The 19,443-nt window shown below is 45.1% G+C and overlaps 3 protein-coding genes across 4 annotated transcripts; 1 reads left to right on the top strand and 2 right to left on the bottom strand.

The window, feature by feature from the left end:
* Positions 1–2,602: 2,602 nt before the first annotated feature.
* Positions 2,603–4,536, bottom strand: GATC (glutamyl-tRNA amidotransferase subunit C). The gene is made up of 4 exons (XM_062504413.1): positions 4,363–4,536; positions 3,917–4,083; positions 3,439–3,542; positions 2,603–3,064 (listed from the first exon to the last, which is right to left on the bottom strand). The coding sequence occupies exons 1-4, from the start codon at positions 4,534–4,536 to the stop codon at positions 3,033–3,035; spliced, it is 477 nt and encodes a 158-aa protein (XP_062360397.1). The 3' UTR covers positions 2,603–3,032.
* Positions 4,537–4,613: 77 nt separating this feature from the next.
* Positions 4,614–7,507, top strand: TRIAP1 (TP53 regulated inhibitor of apoptosis 1). 2 transcript variants are annotated; one of them, XR_009933745.1, is made up of 3 exons: positions 4,614–4,793; positions 5,465–5,810; positions 6,106–7,507. XR_009933745.1 is itself a non-coding variant. In XM_062504352.1 (2 exons), exons 1-2 carry the CDS (start codon positions 4,647–4,649, stop codon positions 5,546–5,548), a joined length of 231 nt encoding a protein of 76 aa, XP_062360336.1. In that variant the 5' UTR covers positions 4,614–4,646; the 3' UTR covers positions 5,549–7,507. The 2 variants fall into 2 exon arrangements, 1 of the variants encoding a protein (XP_062360336.1); XM_062504352.1 differs by having other exon boundaries at positions 5,465–7,507.
* Positions 7,508–7,788: 281 nt separating this feature from the next.
* LOC134050931 (cytochrome c oxidase subunit 6A1, mitochondrial) lies at positions 7,789–9,468 on the bottom strand. The gene is made up of 3 exons (XM_062504367.1): positions 9,282–9,468; positions 8,859–8,998; positions 7,789–8,058 (listed from the first exon to the last, which is right to left on the bottom strand). Exons 1-3 carry the CDS (start codon positions 9,385–9,387, stop codon positions 7,978–7,980), a joined length of 327 nt encoding a protein of 108 aa, XP_062360351.1. The 5' UTR covers positions 9,388–9,468; the 3' UTR covers positions 7,789–7,977.
* Between the last annotated feature and the right edge of the window lie 9,975 nt (positions 9,469–19,443).

Raw genomic sequence — 19,443 nt, 5'->3', positions numbered from 1 at the left:
GGCCCCAAAAGTAATTTTATTACTTGCCCCAGCCTAGATCACACAGATGCTGAGTTTAACCAATAATCTCTGCAACAGACTTTGTTTGTTTTTGGAACAATCTCTTGCTGGGAATAGCCCTTTCAGTAGTATGTGGCATTACCAAAAGAATACTGGGATATTATCCAGGACAGCTGTTTCAATAATACTCCCTCTACTAAGACTGAAGTCCACCCATGTCAAGGGAAGCAGTTCCATAGCTTGTGAATGGCATTTGATCACGTGTCCTGTTCACTTTTCTGTTTTCAGTTGTCTTTTCAAGACACACTAAGTGACCTCTGATAGAAATCTCTGTCCCATGTTTACCGGGTAGGATCAAGTTATCTGCAAACTGTTCCTTTAGTGAACCAAATCAGACTTTTACACCATCTTTTGCAGACCTCACTAATTTTTGCAACTCTCGCTTTTGTTTGTTTGTGTTTGGTTTGAGGGTTATTTTCCTTGATTGGTTGGTTGGGTTGGTTTTGTTTTGTTTTTGTTTAAATGAAGCAAGATGTTTTGGTACATGCTCAGTGCTCTGTTTTCTTAGTTTCACTCTCCCTGGGGCACTTTCTGCTTACACTCTTGTCAGCAGATAGAACATTGTTGTTGAGTCTTCCACACTCTGGTGATCTGTTAATAACAGGACTCTGAACCATGTCTACAGCAAACAGCACAGGATGACTTAAAAGAGGTTTTCAAATACTGGTTGGAAGGACTCCCATTTCCTTGTAGAAATTTAAAAACACCCACCTCAAGAGCAGTCATTCACCTCAGTTGAAATCTAAGTATTTTGCATATTCATACAGTGTAGTTACCTGCTCAGTGTTATTCAGAGCAAAAGCAGTGTAACTGCTTTTGAAAACTCTAAGGTAACCTCAGAAATACTGAGACTGCAAAAGGTAATACTTTTCTCACTCTAGAATATCTCAGGAATAACTCCTCACTCCCAGTTTTTAGCATTCCAATTAGAGATACAGTTCACAACTTTGCTTGTGTGCTAGAAACATGAAAAAGTTTTGAGTGGTCTTGGAGCCAAAGTAAGTAATTAATTTCCAGAACTGTGTTCAGCATCTGCAGCCCTTGCAGTAGTTCTTTGAGTACCTGGACAGTTTTGTGCTGACAGAATGGAACCATCTAACAATCTTCCAAATGCTTCCATTGAACTTCAGAAACGCCCATGAATCTCTGAGGAGGTGGTTGTGTTTGGTAGCTGCAGGCAAATTTCTCTGCATTTATGAAGAAATGGTTTGCTGAAGGAACAGTTGTGATGACGACTGCTGGAAATGTCAGTGTGGGTGAGATAGGCGTCGTTAATGAGAAACATTAAAGTCTGAGATACATTAAAGTCCTACTTGTTAATCAAGAATATAAAAGTACAGTTTCCTTCAGGACAGAGCTGCAGGGAAAGGCAGAACAAATAAACACAGGAGATGATAGCTGGGGTAGAGGAGGTGCTGAAGAAAACTGGGTAATGGATAAGACATCTCATGAGATTCCTCTCCCAGATGGAGGTTAGCCTGTAAGCACTTTTTGTGAGGTGTTTTTTTTACTCTGTGTTGCACAACTAGTCAATACCAAAACATAAAATAATCATTATTAGCAATAAAACAACTTCCATTTTCTTTCCACAAAAGCGAAGAAATCTCCACGTTGAAATTTTCTTTTGTAAACTTGGGATTTATATGCAAGGGCTTCAAATCCAATTTTTTATCTACAGGTTTTTGGTGGTGGAAAAATGTCAGCAGGTCTAAGTGAGGTTATCTCCAAGGTCTCCAGAGAAACTGGATCCATCTACTGAGTCCTGCACTGAATACAGGTGAACTAGCACATGAGGGGTGTCTCTTGCTCTCTCAAAGTGCAGCCAGGGCCCAGTGGGGCTCAGCACCACCAGTGTTAGACTCACTGAGGCACTGACACGCCCTGCCCCACAGGCAGCTCATCTGCCCCCTGTGAGCTTTTCTTTTTGGTGGTTGCAGGTGTCTGTGTCAAGGTTGTAATTCCCTTATTTGTGGTGAAGTTGCATCAAACCCCTTCATTAAGGAGATGTGTGTTTTCCACTTTAAATGCAGTTTGGGCTGCAGGGAACAAGCATCAGGCAATCTGGTCTCTCACTGGAGTGTGTGGGAGCAGCACTGAACTGGCAATTTTAAGTTTAGCTGCACTGGTAATGTGGGATCATCCTGTCCAAATTGTTGGTTTAGTTGTTGCCTTTAAATAGTTACTTGATGCTATTTTGGGTTAAAAGCTCCTGCAGCCATGCAGTTCCCTCTCAAATTCCTCTTTCTTTTTCTGTGTAAGTAATATTGTCCCCATTCTTTCTGATGGTCAAAGAGGAGGCCAAAATGGATAGATCAAGGGGGCCTTCTCAAAGTAGGAATTACCTGATATTATGATAGTGGTATTAATCATATTGATTGATTGATACTTCAAAGTCTTTCCTTGTTATGATTTATATACACATGATAAGTTACTTATAGGCTGAGCTTGTATATTTGTAAAACTTCAGCATTTGCAGGGTCTGAATTTTGGTAAGTCTGAGACTAAAGCAATAATACAGCGTTACAGCTTTGCAGAGGATTGGTCATGTTAAATATAGGCTTTATTTCAATACTCTTGAAAGAATTCAAGTATCATAGTAATTACATGTTTTATGCAATTATGTGAGTATATTACGGATGCTTAAACAAATATTAAACTAATTGCACAATTAAGAGTGGGACAAGGGTTTGCTCTCACCTCCAGAGAGCAAATTCACTTTGCTGAATAAAAGCCAAATAAAAGCACCAAGGTCATCTGCCATGCTGCCATCCAGCTTCAAAGACATTGAATGATTCAGCAGCACTACTAAACTTTTACACCTTCTTTCTTCTGTCTTGCAAGTGCTTTTCTTTTGACCAAAATATATGCCAGGGTGTTTCAGCTGTGACGGCAAAACTTTGTTTTCCACAAATAAAATACTGAAAGGGCATTTGGGCTCTGGGCTGTCACTTAGAGCCCTGCAGGTAAGTCTGTCATTCTTCCAGCTTTACTAAAGGGATGTTACCTGAGAGAAAACAAAAAACAAGATGTGTGAGACCAGCTTTAAGTTATCTTGTGGGCAGGACACCCTGGAACAGAAGTGTTTCTCCAGTTTACTCCACATACAGACTGCCTAAATATCCTGAGAAAGTCAGGAAAGTCAGTCCTGTCTGACTTCCTGTAAGGAATTTCTCAACATGTGCAGTAACTTCAGAGTCAGGTCAGCCTCTGCACCACTTCTGGACCAATAAATTGCACATTGTTTTACACAGATGGCTACAGTAATTTCTTTTAATACTCCCTATTATTGACTAGTATTTCTGAAAGTAAATGCAGCTATGGCAGGTTATTTTCTTCAGGTTAATTCAGGCAAGATTAAGAGATTTTTGTAAGCAATACCTGGTGGAGCTACAAAATACTCCTCTACTGTCTCTCTGGCATTTTCCAGCAGTTCTTTGGTGCAGTTGCCTTCTGTCACGTAATCTTCTCTGAGATACAGACACCTGTAGGACAAAGATTACTGGTTGTCTTTAAACTATTCTGTGAGTATGAAGTAGGAAGGGTGGCTTATCTCTAAATCGGGTTTTGGTCTCTTAAATAAACACTGAGACAAGTACTGGAACATTTTGAAGAACCCAAGAATGCCACTGGCAGGCATTTGGGGAGCAACGTGACAATTAAGATTAAAGAACTCAAGTTCACCTTTGCTTTGCTCACACATAAAGTTACATGTGCCAATGACAACTTTCTCCCACACAAAACTACAGGAAGACATTTGGACCAAAGGGGCCATATGCACTGTGATTCCTAGGGAAGAAAGGTCACAAAAGCAGTTTGATGCAGTAACAGATGAAGGGAGGCTGCTGTGATTCACCACCTGTCCTCCAGCACTGAATCCATCGGTTCCACGCCGTCGGTGTTTACTTCATGAAGTTGATCAGCAAACTGGATCGCTTTCTGCAGCCGCTCCACGCCCTCCAAATCCCGGAAATCCACCAGGGCCAGGTGCTCCAAGTGGTCCAGCACTTCCACCGACACTTTCTGCTGTACAAAAGCATCAGTACAGACAGAAAAAAAAAAAAGTCAAAACCGAACAAGTTTAATAGTGCTATTTTATTTTAATTAGAAACTTGTTACATGTCAAAACTGGAGTTTACAAAGAATCCTAAAATCGTTAAGACTGGAAAAGACCTTTAAGGTCATCCAATCCAAGCCAGTGGTAGGGATACACTGATTGCTGTCACTTTCTTGGGAAATTAATTGGTGTTTTAACCTGTTCCCACTGTCCCACCTCACAAGGGGTAGAGAGCTGCGCAGCGGTACCTGGGGCAGTACCTGGATCGGTACCTGGGGCAGTACCTGCATCCGTACCTGGGCCGGTACCTGGGCCGGTCCCTCCGGCGGTGCCTGCGGCCGGTGCCCGCTGTGCCGGCTCACCAGGCCCCGCGGGGGGACCCGCCCGGCGCGGAGCCACCGCCCGAGGAACAGCGCGCGCATCGCCCCTCCGCCGGCTGACGTCACAGCCCCGCGCGTGACGCCACCGGCGCGCCGGATGTGCGTCACTGGGCGGCGCGCTCGGCCCGGCCCGTCCCGGCGCGGCCGCCGCGATGAACAGCGTGGGCGAGGCGTGCACGGAGCTGAAGCGCGAGTACGACCAGTGCTTCAACCGCTGGTTCGCTGAGAAGTTCCTCAAGGGCGACAGCGCCGGCGACCCCTGCGGGCAGCTCTTCAAGCGCTACCAGCTCTGCGTGCAGGTGCGTCCGGCCCGGGCCCCCGGCCCCCTTCACTCCCTGCCCCGAGCGTCCTTCCCCCGCTCCGATCCTTCCGAGCGCCGTCCCGGGAGCAGCCTCAGGCCTCACCAGGGACCCCGACGCGCAGCTCTGGGCTTGTCTTGCCCCGTGTCTGTCGGTCAGGACACGGAATATTTTACATCCGTCTCCTGGTTTTGTACGCGACTTCTTAAGGCTGCGGCACGGTTGTCGAACGGTAGTTCAGTGAGTTCTCGGTACATCCCTCAGCAACTGTAACATCGAAGCTTTATTCAAACTAGCATTTAAGACTCCATTTTTTCGATCACTTTTTTTTAAAGATGATTTATGTTCAGGCGACAAGTGATAGGACAAAAGGTTATAGTTTTAAGCTGCACCAGGGAGGTTTAGGGTGGACATTAGGAGGAATTTTTTCACAGAAAGGGTGATCCGACATTAGAATGAGCTGCCTAGGGAGGTGTAGTCAGTGTTTAAGGAGAGCCTGGGTGTGGCCATAGTCTGGCCATGACCCATCTGCTGTCGGGTCATAGGTTGGACTCAGTTATCTGAGGTGTTTTACAGCTTGATTCCATGGTTCTGGGTTTTGTACCAAAGATAACATCATGGAGCCCTATAAAGAAGTGCCAACTTTAATTATTTGGTTTTCTTCTTTTCAGAAGGCAATCAAGGAAAAGGACATACCCATTGAGGGCCTGGAGTTCATGGGCCCGAGTAAAGGAAAAACTGAAAACTCCTCTTGATGTTGGCTGTATGGGTGGAGTCACTAATAGGAGCCTTTGAACTAAGCACCACCACCAGGTGTACCACAGATGCCACCTTTGTTAACTGATTTCTAGGAAGTGACAAATGTTCTCTGCTTGTGAAAACAAACAGCTGAAAGAAAAAAAAAAAAAAAAAGAAGACTAGATCATGTAGTGACTGCTGCCTGTTTTCCAGTGAAAGTGGTTCAGCATCTAATGGCTTAAAAATCCATCTGAACTGACTTCCTACTGAATGTGCTCGGTAATGGGGAATGTTGGTTGGAGTGGGCTGAGATGGTTTCTTTGTGACTGATTTCTTTATTTCTTTTGCTTATTTATATAACACTTGAAAGTGTTCAAAAATAATCTGAAGGGGTTAATGTACTTTCTGTCATCTCTTCTACTGAATTTTGGTGAAGTTAACTTTCATGTCATCCTGAATGCTGAAGGGCTTAAGCACCGTTTTGTGTCAGCTACAGAGATGGTTCAAAAGCACTAGTGGACCTGAAACAGCTTGGCTGAAATAAATATAACCAGGTTATATTTTGTTTAAGTAGGTAACTGTGCAGTAGAGTCTGACTGTGACTCCTAGGAGAGATGGAGGTGGCCTGCTCAGCAGCTGAAGAGAAGACTTTTAATGCAGAAGTTACTTCAGCTTTTCCTGAGGTACCAACACATCCATGAACTTGATTTCTCTCTCCTTTAGCATTACACATTTCTGTGGTTTGATCCTCACACAAGGATGGGGCAAAGCTTGTCCCTCTCCTTACACCAACACGGGTAAAAGAGTAAAAGATATTATGGCCTGGGGACAAAAGATAACTTCATAATCCTAGAATTACAGTGAGCAAAAAAGAAAGCTTCACTCTGGTTTTAATTACTACTAATTATTTAATGGTTTTACGTAAAAATAATAAAAAGGTGCAGTTCTCAAACATTACAGCTGGGCTGTCCACACCACAGCCCCTCACAGACCCCAGACACTGAGTCCTGTGGGCCTTGTGCAGAGGATCAGGGATTGCTGCAGCCTGAGGCTGTTTTTCCTGTGCCATTTACTTACCCAGGTGAGCCACACTCTTGTTCTCAGGTGCAGAGAACTCCTACAGTGTCACCACAGGGGTTAAATATATCACTGAAAAAAACAGGCTGTTGGCAAAGTGCTGTGTCACTCAGGTATAAATAAAAACAGGTCTAAGGGAAGGATCTATAAATACCATTTTGGCGACAGACAACTATTCCTTTTTTAAGGAATAACACAAAAATAGTTTACTTTTCTATGATCTTCATGTAGGGCTAAATGTAACGTGACTGTCAGCCTTAAACAACTGTGCCCATCAGTGCCTTGTACTTTCAACACAGGAAAACTTGTGTCAGCAATCTTTTACTGGTAAGCAGACAAAAAAAAAACTCACATGAAAACATGGGGAAGGGCATCCTGCAGTACCCACTTTGAGATTCTCTCTTGCCATCTATCACTCCTTTCAACAGCACGATGCCAAAGCAGCTGCTGCATTTGACCTTTTGGGAAGAACCACATTAGTGATAGCTGAGATAGAGCTCAGTCTCACATCGTGCAAAAAATAGAGAATTTATAGTAAGAACTAGAAAATGGTTGGTTTGTAGTGAGCAAAAACTTGAAAATGAAGGTTGGATTGGCACAGGCTAAGTCTGTTGGCTCACTAATCCCTTCTACTTCAAGCAGTTTCTACATAACACAGTACACGTTATACAAACATAAGCAGTAGAGCCAGAACTGTGTTTTCTTCTGCAAAACCTGTGTGAGAGACTTTGTACAGACTGCAGCCTTATGGAAAGCAGAGTGGTGAGCACGATATGTGCTGATGTACCTGAAAATTTGAGAGCTGAAGGTGAACAGTGCGAAGGCAGAGCTTAACATCTTTGCTGCCATTCCTTCTGCCAGAAGGGACCAAGACAAAATCACCTTCATGACTTAATAAAGATTGCAAAAGCTGATAATGGAGAATGTGCTTCAGTATATATTGAATTTTAATCTACATATCTGTTCTTCTGGCTGTGAGTTGAGAGTCATCAGTTAAACCAGACATGAAGAATATGAAATTGATTCATGCCCTATGCCAAATGCATTCATGTTTGTGTTACCACTCAGGCAGTGAAACCCCTTTGCTTCTGCACTCTGTCCTATGAGAAACCTTAATGCTTTATGCAAACACTGAACTAAAAAATTCCTAAGGATTCAGGCATACAAGTCAAATCCCAAATTTACTTTCAGAGCTGTTTATTTAAAGGACCCCATCACAAGTACACAGGGGGCCACACCACCACTCAGCTTCATCGCAGAAGAAACACAGAGTTTCTGAAATTATGAGCCCAGAAACGATGGTTCCCACTCAACATTCTGGTTCAAGATGGGGAGACCCAAAGTTCTGGCTGTTATCAGGATCCTGGTTTTAATCTTCATAACCAGTTGGGAGAGGATTAACGTGGGGGTTGTGAAACAGAGTTTTATTCCCATCACCCCAGGGGAAACGCTGTTGAAAGAAGAAAGAAAATAAGCCAGTGGCAGCTCCTCAACAATCCCTACAAGCACCTGAAACCAAAAACAATACAGACTCAAAAATAAATTCTCCCAGGCAATTAGTGACAGGACAAGAGGCAGTATCCTTAAACTGTGCCAGGGAAGGTTTAGGATAGGCATTAGGAGAATTTTCTTCACAAAAAGGGTCATAAACATTGGGATAAATTACCCAGGCTGCTGGGGTCACCATCCCTGGAGGTGTTTAGGTATAGACTGGATATAGCACTTAGTGCCATGATGTGGCTGACAGGGTGGAGATAAGTCAAAGGTTGGACTCCATCTCAGAAGACTTCACCAGCCTAAATGATTCTATGATCACCCATCTTGACAGGCTGATGAATTAAGCAAGCTGGCTCTCAGGATACAGGAAGCAAGACCTGGAAAACTTCCCTTTAGCTGGGAGCCACAGTCTCTTAACAGCACAGTCTTTGCTCTTACTTAAAAATGCACTGTGTTGTATTATGAGGACCCCAATTTTTGAGCATTTGGGATCTCCACTGCTACCTTTTAGATCTGTATTAGTTTAAGTACAGCAGCTCTAAGACCGAAACATTTTTCGGCAAAACATTAGGAGGATCACTCTGGGGCGGGAAGGCCTGTGAATACCCTGGGTACTTCATCAGAGCTGTGACAAACCTTCACTGCCTCAGAAACGGCCACGAGTTGGTATCACAGCCATCTCATCTAGCAAGGGAGAAAGAGGCTGTGGCAGTCTCAGAGGAAGAGGGAGCTGCACACCGCGGGCAGCAGTACCTTGGTCCTGATGCGGAGGTGGGGGTAGGGCACGAACTCGGGCCGCTCGTGCTCGTGCTTTGCCTTCAGGTAGCAGTTGAGCATGCACACAGCCACGCCGGGCAGCGCCACCACGAAGGTCAACATCTTCCACATGCGGGCTGGGCGGGGGCAGGGACAGCGATTAGAACAACCACCACCGCGTTCGTGAGCGCAGCTGACCGGACAGCGCGCTAAACACAACTAGCGCGTTAACGAGACACTACCGAACCCGGCGTCCCCGTTCGTAACGAGGATCCGGCCCACGGTTCAAGCCGCGGCTGCCCCGGCGGGGGCTCACACCGAACGCCCGCCATACCCCGTTCCCGCAGCGAAGGGCACCGGCTGTCAAGGGCAGCGCCGCTCCGGCCGCGGCTCCGCCCTCGCCCCGCAGAGCCCCGTTACCTCCGCCCTCCTCGTGTGCCGCGGCCGCCGCCACGCCGCGCGCCGGCAGAGAGCGCGGGGCGGCGGCGCCGAGCAGCAGGCGGGACAGCCGTCCGAGCGCCGCCATGTCCTCCTGTCCGCACCCAGGGACCGGGACCGAGAGCGGAACCGGAACCGCGCCGAGCGGAACCGCCGGCGCTGCGGCCGCGCTGACCTTGAGCGGGACCTCCCGCGCGCACGCGCCGCCCTGAGCGGGAAGGGCGGGGCCGTGACGTCACACGCGGCGTGCCCTGAGGGCGGACCGCCGCCATCTTGGAGCTGAGGTGGTGCGAGCTAGGTCCGGGCTGGCGGCTCGTCCTGGGGTGGTGACAGAGAGTGGCTTAGGTTGGAGGTGACCTCGGAGAGTGTCGTGTCCGTGCTGTAACCGAACATTACGGTGTCAACGAGACCGCGGCAGTCAGTTCAGACTTTCCTTAAACACCTTCATGGACGGTTATTCCTCCTCCTCCTTCCACCCCATTGCAATGTCTGATGACACTTTCTGTGGAGAAATTACTCCTGATGTCTAAACTTAACCTCCCCTGATGCAGCTGGAGGCCATTTCCTCTTGTCATGTTGCTACTGCCTGGGAGAAGAGGTCCGTCCTCACCTGCCTACAACCTCCTGTCAGGAAGAGAGTGAGAAGTAGTTAAGAGTGAGAAGTCCTGGGCCTGGGGGGTCAGGGAAAGTTCTGGGGACATCCCAGGCATGAAGAGATCAAAGCGCCCCTCAAGTGGTGCAGTTCTGTTAGCACTGATGTGTTTCTAATTACGTGGATTCCTGGGATTCTACTGAAATAGTAACATGACTTGAATGAACACAAGCTCTCCAGAAAAAAAAATAAAACCAACCAAACAAACAAAAAAACCCCAAACAACAACAAAAAAACCCCTCTAATATCTAGATTTTCTTTCTTTATTGGAGCCTGATGGTTGGCTGTTTGACTTTTGGCAGAAGCTGTGTGTGTGGACAGTGTAGTTTTTCAGCACTTAAAACCCCACAGCAAAATGAGAGGATTCCCATGGTTAATGTAGAAACTATAACAGTAAAAAAGCAAAGAAACTGAGCTTTTGGGAAGGACGGTGGTAGGGGCTGGTCTGAGAGGAATGACATCAAGGAATTATGTTTTACTTCAAACAAGGTTGTTGGAAGGAGGAAGTTTGTTGGTCATGTGCATACCTTGGTCCCATGGAATTGGTCACTTCTCTGTTGCCAAGACCAAGGTGTGCAGTGTAGCATGGCCATAAGGTGGTGGGCAGATGTGTTTGCTGCTGGGGAACAGGATTTCTTTACCCATTTTCACTTGGAGCAGGGCTTGTGTCCAATTTACAGTGTAGCATAAAGGAATGGTAAGATGGTCAGAACCTTGGAAGGCTGTTGTGAAACACACCTTGCCATAAAAATATTGCTCAGTTATTTATTTTATCTGGGTACTGTAAAGTGTTAAAAGTGCTTTGATTTCTTCGTTCTTCTCTTGTTGTTGTTTTTATTTTTTAATTGCAATTACCTCTTCCAGTACTTTACTTTTGTATTATTTTATTTAATAAATAATTTTAAGGACAGTTTTGCTTCCATGCTGAAAGAAGTTATTCCCAGGTACTGCAGGTTCTGTACTGAACAGGTACTGTGTGTACCTGCAGAAGTGTTCTGTCATTGTGGACATGATGCATTTTGTACAAAACAGCTCTCAGACCACTGGGGCTCACCATGTGCACATACACGTGCTTAACAAAGCAATTAACAATCCACACTGGAGCTAGATTTTGCCTTTCCACACCTTCATCCCTTGGATTCAGGCTTATGAGATGTCTAACACATCAGGCTTTTAATTTAAAAGGAATTTGCCTGTGTTGTTTTTGGGGAAAGCAGAAGATCTGAGAATTATTTGGTACAGTATTTCAGTGATGAAACTAAGATTAAATTCTGTATCCTAAAGCAAATTTGTAGCAGGAGCTACATAAACAAAACCTGCTCTTGTTTGTAGCAAAAAGAACTTTAAGTAAGCAGCAGACATTAATATTTATGAATGAGAGAAAACAAAGAATCAGCAAAACAAACATCTGTCTAGGATGAGTGTGGTAACAGGTTCATTACAGTCTGAGTTACACTGATTTAAAATAGGTCTGTCTTAGTCTTCATCATCCCAACAGCTGTGATTAATCTCTGTACGAGGTGTATCAGGAGTCTAGAGGGTCTGATTCACATCTTTAAATGTAAATTAGGAGTGACTGCTGGGAGACACAGAAGATTCCACAAGAATAATTTCTTTTAGCTGAGGGAAGACAGGCAGGTATTGAAAGAAATCTAGGTATTTTAAGAGTATTGTGAATAATGTTTTGATGTAGTTGTATGAAATGTGTTTAACTCTACAATATGTGATGGTTATTATCACTGTGATGATTGCAGTCCTCCTGACAGCACGATTTTACAAAGGTGTGTGGAAAACAGGGGAACAGTCAGCTCTGGCTCTGCAGCTCTGTCTGAATTACTGACCCATGGCATGGAAAACCCCTCTTGTACTCACTACTGTGCCTTGCAGAAAGGGTTTTGGGTGGGTTTTCTCCCAGCTGACCTATCTGAGGGCCTAAAGCTTGATTCAGAAAATAGCTTATAACCTTTAAAAATCCAGGCCTAAATCCGGTATTTTGAGAAACTTGCATTGGTACATTTTTACAAAAGATCCAGCATCCCAGGAACTTCCTGAGTGCTGAAATGCTACGGAGTTAGCTCCAAAAAATGAGGGGGAAGAAATAGATATATATGTATGAAGTGGTAGTAGGCAGTCACAGAGAGAAAGCTGTTTCACAGTGCTGGTGGGACAGGGAGGCCAGGCCAGAACTCTGTAACCTCCCCTGGCTGCCCAGTACCAGTCTGCTGCTGGGCGTGCAGCAGTGCCATGTGACACTGGATCATGTCGCTGTTCTGTTCAGCACAACTTGAATCTCGTGAAAGACTCATCTTTCACCTTTCTTTCTGCTCTTTTCCCCAGCTGCAGCGGAGGGTGGCAGAGAGAGGGCACGATGCCAGCGTGGGTCACGAAGAGCTGGGAGGGAGATACCGCCGGCGCTCGGGGCAATGCCGGCCCGGCCCGCCTGGTGGCAAGCTGCTTTCACTGAAGTGCCTTTCCATTCACCAGGTCTGGGAACAACAAATGCGCTCTCTGGGATTGCAGGCTGTAATCTCATCCCCGTGCATTTTCGCATTTTGAGGGCCCTGCTCGTTCCTCTCGAATAGCAATATTGCCTCCATCAGATACTGTCTGAACAAACGCAGAGTTCGTGCTGCAGAGATAGCGTCTGTCTCAAACTTCACAGAGTTTCTGGGGGCGAAAGTTTTCTTCACCTTCTCCCTGTAGTCCTAGAACGGCAGAAATCAATATTCTGACATCTATAAATCCTTTGTTCCCCTTTTCACCAGGGCTTTATCAGCTTTGGGAGGGAGGGATGGGGGAAGAGGGCGTTGAGAGACCCATTGTCCCTTCTCTCGGGAATGATCTGGAACTACTATGCAAATCTTCATTTGAAGACCCTGGGAACTGGGGGAGGGCTTTAGCTGCGAGCTCAGTGGGAGGGGAGCTCTCAATCCCTGGTCGCGCACTCCTGCCTAGTGCAAGGAGCTGGGAAGAGTCTTTTGAACGAGCAGAAAAGACATTTTGTGCTTTATGCGCTTCTGTGAGGCTTTGCACTCTTCATGTCTCCTGTTTTGTGCCTTTTTTTTCTGCCTACTTCTTCTAAATGTTTGCATAAGAATTGGGGGCGGGTTAGAGGTGCGGTTAGCAGTGATGAAGTCAGAAGGTTGCGGGGTGCAGCACCTCTCCTGCCCCCCTCTTACACACCGGAGTCTCGGACCAAGCAGTGGAGCAACTGAAGTGGTTCTAACACACCTACATCCCGATTGCTGGCATTAGCATTTGGCGCAGGCACAGATTCACTAAAGGAAATTATTCGGCTAGTCAGGAGTAGTGGAGTAGAATAATTTGCAGTTCTGAAATTATGTTGTAGTCAGGTCTCAAGAAGCCACCTCTTACAGGGTCAAAGACCCACAGAGCAGAGACCTGCTTTGTGAAACCCTGAGGTCTGTCCTGGCTTGGCTCTGAGCTCCGTGTCACCTGTTTTGTATTAGGGCAGGGTCGCACTAACTGCCAAGCTTCCTGGAAGTTATGTAGGGTCCCCTGTAGGCCTCATGGAAGGGAAGATATCCTGGCCTGGCTTCGTAGCCACATGGATGAACAGGACAGTGGGGGAGGGACAGTTCAGAAGCATATCTAGGCATTATTGTGTTTATAACCACTGTAAAGGTAGTCATAGTCCTTTTGATTTCCTGACCTTCATTTTCAGGTCATCTGTCTCGTCGTTTATTCTTCAAACTTTGAAGGGTTTAATGTTCCAGAAAACCAGCGTTTACTTTTGAACAATGACAGCTCTGGAAAATGCAACACTACTAACCCTCTCCCGGACAGTTGAGAAGATGTGACCTTTTAAAAATCTCATCTTCTGTCAAAACCATAGGACCGCATGCCCTGAGCTCTGATTCTGTGTTACCTCCCACGTTAAAGCCAAAGCAGTGTTAAGTACTGGTGTTTGTCCTGCAAGTACTTTACTGCTTTGTGGAGGGACAGTGCCTCGCAGGCTTGGTCTCATATGCACAGTTGGGTCTGAATCTGCTCTCGTTTCTCATGTGTAACTCTAGAATGACTCAGCTGACTGGGGTGAACCCCTGGAATTGTTCTAGCTGGAAACCAGCTTGGACATGCCCTCTGGCTCCTGTAAGTGCCCCCAGCACCTGTGCACGCTCCAGCATCCATGCAGATGCTTTTCTGAGTACACTTGTTTGCATGAGGGCTGGTGTGTGAATGCACATTCTTCTCACCCGCGCCTCACATATGCATGCAAACACACATCCTCGAGTGCACACAGCCATTCCCTTTCTTTCATACACGTTTGTGCACATACACAGACCTTTTTGAAAGCTCCTGTTTTCAGAAAGGTTTTATTTATAGGTCCTGCCTGGTTGTGAATGTGAAAGAGAGAAAGCCCCTCAGAGGGTTCCTTTCATGTGTAAATCAGCCTAGGCTGAGAGCACTGGGGTCACTGAGAGGAGGATTTCACTCTTAATTACTCAGAGAGAAAGCAGGCAGGGGACTTTCTCGAACTAATAGGGTTGTTCTCTGCTGGGGAAATCAGCTTGAGACGCCCAAATTTCTCTTGCATCAGACTTTGGGCTCTGATTCACAGGCCTCTTCTGCCAGTAGCAAGAGCTGTCTATGTGGCACTCGGAACAAACAGTTCAGCTTCCAAAACAGCTTACTTATTAAAGATGGTTATGCTCACTCTAATAATTGAGTGTTCCTTGGAGACCAACAGAAGAGCTGACCTAGCTTGCTTTGTTGTTAGGCTACTTTTATTGACAAATATATTAGTCTGTGAGACATGTATCTGTGACTCTATCTGAGAACCTCAGTATTCTTTCAGACCTGAAAACTCACATTCTCTGCCAAGCAGAAAAATGCTGTCCAGAGATTAATCCAGAGAGCAGGACTCTGAATTTGAACTTGAAACCAGTACTGAATTCCCAGTTCAGCCACCGAATGCCTTTGTATCCTTAGCTGTGGAATGGAGTAAGCTCTCTGGAATGGGGCTGTTAAGAACTAAAGTCAACATGTATTGTGATACTCTTGGTAATAAGGCTATGAATGCCAAGGTAAATGGGTGTGTCTGAAGAGATGTGTCTTTTTCCTGGGATGCAATACAAGCAGGGGGATTCCTCTGCTGAAGTAGCATTGTCACCTTTTATCTCTGGTCATAAAACTGAGTCTGGAAATCTACTGCAGAGGTGAGAACTGCCAGTCACAAGTCACTGAGTTTTCTAGAGGGACTTCAGGGCCTGCTGGAGCCACCATACACTAACAGAAGGTGTAGCTGTCAGTAGTTGCAGGGAAGAAATCTGTGTTGTCAAGTGCATACTTACACAAGCATGTGAGTGTGCATTTACGTGTTTTAACTTCACTTGACAAAATTTACACCTTCTCATCTGTTCCTCCTTTTCATATATGGCCTCTGCTTTTCTGAGCAGGAAATAAATGATTTGAGGGTTTCCCAGCCCATGCACAAATAGCCTCCTGGGAGCCTTGATTCAGGATTCTTGGAGCTGCCTTAGTTCAGTTTGCCTGGGAAGGTAGAGGGGTTTGTCTGGGAGCAGCAGTCTGAGGATGCTGGCTCATAGTGGTGGGAGCCATTGGCAGATGAGGTCAGCAGTCTGAAGTATCTGCAGAGGTCAGAGGGAATTGAATGGGTCATTTCTTTTGCAAATGAAGAGCTGCAGTCTGGAGCAGCCTTAGCATGTGGGTCCAGGCTGTTCCTTTTATGAGCTGATGGAAATGGGGCCCAAAAGGACTTCCCTGATGGACTTCTGTCACAGCCTTTGCTATCTTTCCCTCCTGCAGAATGCATTGGGTACAGAATATGGATTTGGGTTATCCTGGCTACCAGCACACTCAAGAGGATGAACGTTTTATGGCTGCATAGAAAACCTCAGGCTGCAGAGTATCCTTATTGCCATTCCAGGAGGAAAGTCCTGGTTTAAGATGTAGAACACATGTATATTTCTGCTTTAGGGCTCCTTTTTACCCAACTTACACTAAAATGAGTAAATCCAAGGGCTGCTTTAAAATGATGCACATAACTGACTAATGGATTAAAAAGCCTGGATTCTGTTCTTAATTCTGGTGGTAAATTTTGAGTTACTCTGCATAGCCCTGTGAATGCCTATGCCTCACTTTTTCTGCAAAACACTGAAGAAAGGTAGTGTTTTCTTTTTTTTTGTAACAGCTTGAGGATTTGGGGTACAGAACAGAATATTGCTGTTAGCACTGTCTTCCAGTGAAATCTCTTCTACTTTTATGCAATGTTACTTTCTATGAATTTTTGATTTAGAATTAATTTTATTGTTATATAAACAATGTCAGTTCTCTCTTGCCATTTTTGTTTTGCTTCTTTGCAGACCACCGGAAAACTCCTTTAGCTGTGACATTGTAATGGGAGGTAGAGACACCTCGAGGAGAAGGTCGAGACCAACAACAGCAATTACAGTCAATAACATCCTGACTTGCCTCGATTACAGGTTTGTGTGCGATCTGTGCATGTCATCTTTCCTATGTACAGGTGTTTGCAATAAGGCAGGTTATGAAAATAACTGTCTCCTTTGTAGGAGCTCTAGGAGCAGCTTCCTGCTATTATCATTGTTTTTTCACAGCCTCAGATAGAGTAGGGCAAGGTGAGGGTTTTAAGGGAAGGCAGCTAAGGTTGAAGTAAATGCACTCGGGGTTTTCCCTCACTGCTGTGGTGTTAGAGCCATGACAAGCATCTAGAAGTTAGAACAGTCTTGGGACTGCCAGAACTTACACTAAAAGGAAACATGAACTTATGTTTAAAATTTACTTCTCAACCTCTGCTCTGCGTGAAGGGTTGTTTTTTATGGCTTTCATCTCTATTTTCCTTTAGAAGCCTCAGGAGAACTGTACACCCTTCAAATCTGTGTTGATGTGTTTTAAATGCATGGTATGGAGCAAATCCACTCTCAGTAGGTTCCATAAAATCATAGCACATCTTTGAGGGGGTAAGTTTGCTCTTTATTTCCTAGGAGCATCAGCCAGGTTTACACCATTTTGTATAGGAAGAGCTGCAGGACAAGATAAATTGCAAGACAATTTCATGTTTGGGGTAAGGCTGAGGTTAGCTGTGGAGCCTGTGTCCAGGCAGTAATTTGACAGCAGATATGGACACACAGTAGTGCAGGCTCTGAAAATCGCAGAAGCCTGCTGAGTTATTGTGAGCTGGAGGAGCTTTTCTGTTTGTGGGCACAGGGGTCTGCCTGCCTCACATTGTGCAGACATAACTGAGACATAAAGGAGGCTGGCAAATTGCAGAACACTGATGGAAGGGAGGACAGGAATGCTGAAGAAGAAAAGTTGAGAGTTTGCAGACAAAGGGCTCAGGCCTAGTTGTGAATTCCTAGCAAGTATTTGGTCTTTAAATGAAAACGTTTGTCAAGCAACATACTGATTTAATGTGGGAATTGGATGGATATCTGCAAAGCTTGGTTTGTGGTGTGATCACAGGAGATTTAACAGAGAAAGCAGTTTTACTTTCTTCCAAAGTGTGCATTTGTTCATGTGCCAAAACTATATAGGGCAGGCAGTATAGATGACAGCACACAAAGTGAGACACAGGGTACACATAATGTTTCTGCAGGTTTGGACTGATTGTAAATAAGGCCTATAATGTGATTTCCTTCTGGTAGTGTCCGACCATACCATCAGCACTGTTGGTGGATTATCCAGAGCCTTGCATCAGCTGCTACACCTGGCTGCTGCTCTGTGTCCAGTGTCCCACAGACCTACTCCTCTTTTACCTGAGCAATGCACCTGGCATTTCCATACTGAGCAGCACCTTTCTTGGACCCTTCCTTATGTCCTGTCACTGCACTGGGACCTCAGTGTCATGATGTAGTGCCTTGGCTGTGCTCAGGCTGCACGTCTGTGCTGTGCCTGTCACCGAGCTGCTGAGACAGATGCATTCCACATAGCACAGCCAGCAGCTCAGTCTGGGCTGTGTGTAACCCCTTTGGGTGCCTGCTGGGAATGGAACAGGCTCTGCACAGCAGCTTGGTAGGCAGTCCCACTACCACACCTCTAGCTGATGCACAGGCTTGTAGTACTTTTAGGTTGGACCCTCATTTCAAGTTTGTTTTTTTTTTATTTGTTATTTTTCAAAAGCTTTTTCTTGGACCCTGAATCATTCCTGTGCTGGAGCCTTGTGAGTTATTTAGTAAGGGCTCACATGTTTTTAGTAGATGTGTGCAGAAAATAGCTACAGGGTTGGTCATTCCTGTAAATCATTGGACTCTTCATAGATTTAATTCTGGGCTTTTCCTTAAAAGCCTTCTCCTAAACTGGACACAAGACAATGGACACCAGCAGGCACAGCTCCCAGTGACTAGGATATTGTCACATATCCAAAAGCCTGGTGGGAGGAGCAGACATTAGGTCTGAATTCATCCTGGCAGGGAGATTTGGCTGAGAGAGAAGGAAAAGAAGGTCAAAGGCAGCTCCAAGGAAACGGCTTTGCTTAAAAATGTTTCATTAGATTTTTCACACTGGAAATATAAAGTACAAGAATACAATTACTTGGCAGAGAAGCCACATTTAACAGTCCTGTATACTTTCAGTGCTCTGTATGGAAGGAGACACAATATATCCCTGGCAACCTCAGCAAAATTATGAGTTCCTCTTCATAAATGTGGCTTTTTTTCCAAAATATTTTACATAATTTGGAGTGTTTTTAAATAAATAATAATAAAATATGTTATTTTTTTCAGTAGACCATTGCTCTCTACTGTATCTACATAAACTTTGCAGACTGGTTTTTCTGAGCAGTGTATCAGTGTCCCAGCTCAGTTGGAAGCACTTTTGGGATGCTCACCTCATATTTTTTCCCTACTCTTCTCTCTCTGTCTTTGATTTTTCCTGGTGTACAAGATAACCATGGACACCCTTTTCCAAAGGGTTAGTATTTCCTTATTGATTCAACAAGTTCCCTTTTTGAAGACACTTGTTATCTGTCACTTGGGTTTTGTTGCATCTCAGGAAGTTTCACCTCTCCATGCAGGCAGGGTTGGGAGTTTGGAGTGATGCAGATACCTAAAAGACCTCCCAGTGCAGGGCCATGGCAGATGTCACCTGTGAAGAGGTAGGAAATGGGGTACCACTATGTCTTGTCTGTCCTCTTCTTTTGGGACATAGTTTGACCAAAGAGCTGAGCAACTGAAATGTCACAGAGGAATATATGGTGTGGGTGGCTTTTTTATGGGAAGCCAAGATTAGTTTACATTTGTATTTTTTCTGGTTTAAGTTATAAGCTAAAAAATGTGGAAAGGTTTTGTCATCACATCTCAGTGGTTGATTTCTTTATTTTGGCCTAGGAAGAAGGGTTTCCCAACAGACTGGCAAAACATGAGCCCACATACGGTGCCCTGCAAAGGTAATTCCTTAGCAGACCCTAAAACAGCTGAAGTACAGATTGTCAGTCTTGCACACTGCTAACCTCTGTGGCATATTTGCACCCATGTTCCTTTGTCAGCACTTGGA

This window comes from Cinclus cinclus, chromosome 17 (genome assembly GCF_963662255.1).
Source record: "Cinclus cinclus chromosome 17, bCinCin1.1, whole genome shotgun sequence".
Lineage (NCBI taxonomy): Eukaryota > Metazoa > Chordata > Aves > Passeriformes > Cinclidae > Cinclus > Cinclus cinclus.
Note: the sequence above shows the minus strand (reverse complement) of the source record. Positions and strands in the feature narration are given on the sequence as shown.